The sequence below is a fragment of the Triticum aestivum genome, chromosome 7B (genome assembly GCF_018294505.1).
Source record: "Triticum aestivum cultivar Chinese Spring chromosome 7B, IWGSC CS RefSeq v2.1, whole genome shotgun sequence".
NCBI lineage: Eukaryota > Viridiplantae > Streptophyta > Magnoliopsida > Poales > Poaceae > Triticum > Triticum aestivum.
In genome coordinates this window covers 531,214,654-531,217,067 of record NC_057813.1, presented here as the reverse complement: position 1 = coordinate 531,217,067, position 2,414 = coordinate 531,214,654, and the positions used below count along the sequence as shown (strand labels likewise).

Sequence of the window (2,414 nt, the reverse complement as noted above, 5' to 3'; positions counted from 1 at the left end):
GAAACAGTTTCAGATTTGAACATAGGTAACATCACACGTTTGGGAAGTGAGAAAATAAGTAACTTATAACATGGAAACAAATACAGTACTGAAGAAAGGTATTGGTATGGAAAAGGTGAACCTACTAATAACTCTTTTTATTCTGTTTCAGCAACACATACTACATCATAATAAACATACAATAGAAATCCAGAACATAATAAAAACTGATGTACTAGAACTTAACGAGTTGAGGAAACATGAAATAAAATCCCAACATAGACTTAACTAGCAGGAGAAACGAAAATTAAGCATTTGAATGGCACCATAAACTCTATGAGAGCAATTAGTTGCGCCAGAACTTAGGTGTAAATCAAGGATGATACAAATCAAGAAGAGACCTGTTGAATTTGGCATGAATTTACAGGGCACAATAATCAAAAAATTCAAGCACATAAATCCACTGAATACAACAGTTGCGCAATTCATAACTTAACCTTAACTATGATTTGCGGGGAAAAAAATCAGCGGATTCGGTAAAAAAAAACAGGCCGATAAGAGAAACAATTTCAAAGCCTAATGTTCAATATCCCACATGGCTAGGATACTTGCACAACGAGCCTATGTCTACATCAAAAGCTAGTTCATACATACAAAACAGATGGAGGAGTAAGTTTGCTACAGCCAACCAATTGGAAACTCTTGCTTGAACTTCTTAGTTATAGGGATTATTTAGAACAAGACAAAACATAATTAAGCAGTGAGAAATTTCCATTTGTTCGCATGAATATATATAAGTAAATGCTTGTTAAGTTCCATAATAATCCATATGGTTTCATCCCTTTGGTCATATGGAACTTTAAACCCAAACCTGAAACATACAAGAAATTTTGTGGTGAAAAAAAAATGGCATACCCTAATCTAAAACCCATATCTCCATATCCTAATATCTATCTCAGATTGCAATTCCCCATCCAAACACCACCTTATACTGTTTAACCCCTCGTATCTTCTTCCTACCAATTTCAGCTACTTGCGTGTTGCAATTTGAGCAAAGATCTGTATGAGATGGATCTGTACATCACCAAATCTCTCCACCGTCTCATACAACGACGATACAGGCAAGACCACAGCAGGCACAGATATGCGATTTCCAATCAAAACACCGTGAGGGACCAAGAGGGATGTGCGTCACCAAGACCTACCCATGAGGGACGCCTCGAGGAGGTGGCGCGAGAAGAGGACCTGGTCGGTGGGAGAGAGGGCCGCGCCGCCTCCGGCCTCGGGGTCCCCGGCGCGGGCACTGATCTCGGCCATGCTGTAGAGCGTGGAGGCGAGGAGCGTGATGACGACGCCGGCGACGGTCTTGACGGCGACGGGCGCCCGGCGGCCGCGCTTGAGGCGGTCGAGGCCCAGCATGGCGAGCTTCCGCAGTGGCGTCTTGAAGAGCAGCACCGTCGCCACGGCCGCCTCGGCGACGAGCACCACGAACAGGAGCTGGATCATCGCCGCCGGCGTGCTGGGTGCCTCCCCGCGTTGGTTGGATTCCGCGGGATGGAGGTCGAGGAGGAATTAGGGAATCTGGGCTCTGGGGTTTCTGAGTAGGAGCGATTTGTCTAAAACGACCCTCTGTCGCCGGGGCCCCGATGATGGCTCTGCTACTGATGGGACTGGGCACATCTCTTCAGCACTCGTGTTCTACTGTTCTGTTTTATTCATTTGGTTCGGGCGCTCATCCGTTTGGATCACCACGAACGGAAAAATGGTCCCAATGTGCCGACCCAAACAGACGCGTGTTCGCTTTTTGTCCGGCTGCCGACTTATTTCTAGCCCAAATTCGAACCTCATTAGCGTTGGTGCAGAAACGAAATGGTCGCACACGACGCCGCCTACTCCTTCCCCTGGCCCGTCAGTCGGTGGCACATTGGCCATTATTTTCCACCCCATTCGACAGCAAGCCCTCGTCCGCCCACCCCGTCACTACCGCATCCCAGTTCCGGTGTCCCAGCCAGCAGTCTGCGCCCACACACCTCCCCCGCACACCGCCACATCCCACGTCGTTTCCAGCACCACCGCACCGTGAGCCACTGTTGCTTCCCACCACCCCACCCCGACGTTGCTGTGAGCACGAAATCACCCCCAGGACCCGGCCAGCTCGTTCATCTGACGCCGCCAGGCCAACTACCTGGTCCAGGGGAGGCGCGCGTCTCTTCGCCGACCAGCTTCTTCGACAACGCCCGTAAGTTGTTCGACAGTTCGCCCCCAAGGTACAAATGGACTCCGCCGACGAGTTCTTTTTCCACAATTTTCTGTGCTACTCTGATGATTCTTCATCTGATGATGAGGAGATGGTGGTTGCCGTGTTGGTCCATGACCACCTTAATATGCAGCGGTTGTTGTTCCTGGGCTCGATCCAGGGGCACACTCCGGCGTCG

At 49.2% G+C, this 2,414-nt stretch overlaps 1 protein-coding gene across 1 annotated transcript in view; it reads right to left on the bottom strand.

Annotated features, from left to right (window-relative positions):
* Positions 1-1,641, bottom strand: part of LOC123159723 (B-cell receptor-associated protein 31) — a 2,848-nt gene extending 1,207 nt beyond the window's left edge. The window contains exon 1 of the mRNA XM_044577534.1: positions 1,185-1,641. Within this exon, the coding sequence (XP_044433469.1) occupies positions 1,185-1,485 (301 nt within the window). The 5' untranslated portion in view covers positions 1,486-1,641. The remainder of the gene's footprint in view (positions 1-1,184) is intronic.
* Positions 1,642-2,414: the final 773 nt, after the last annotated feature.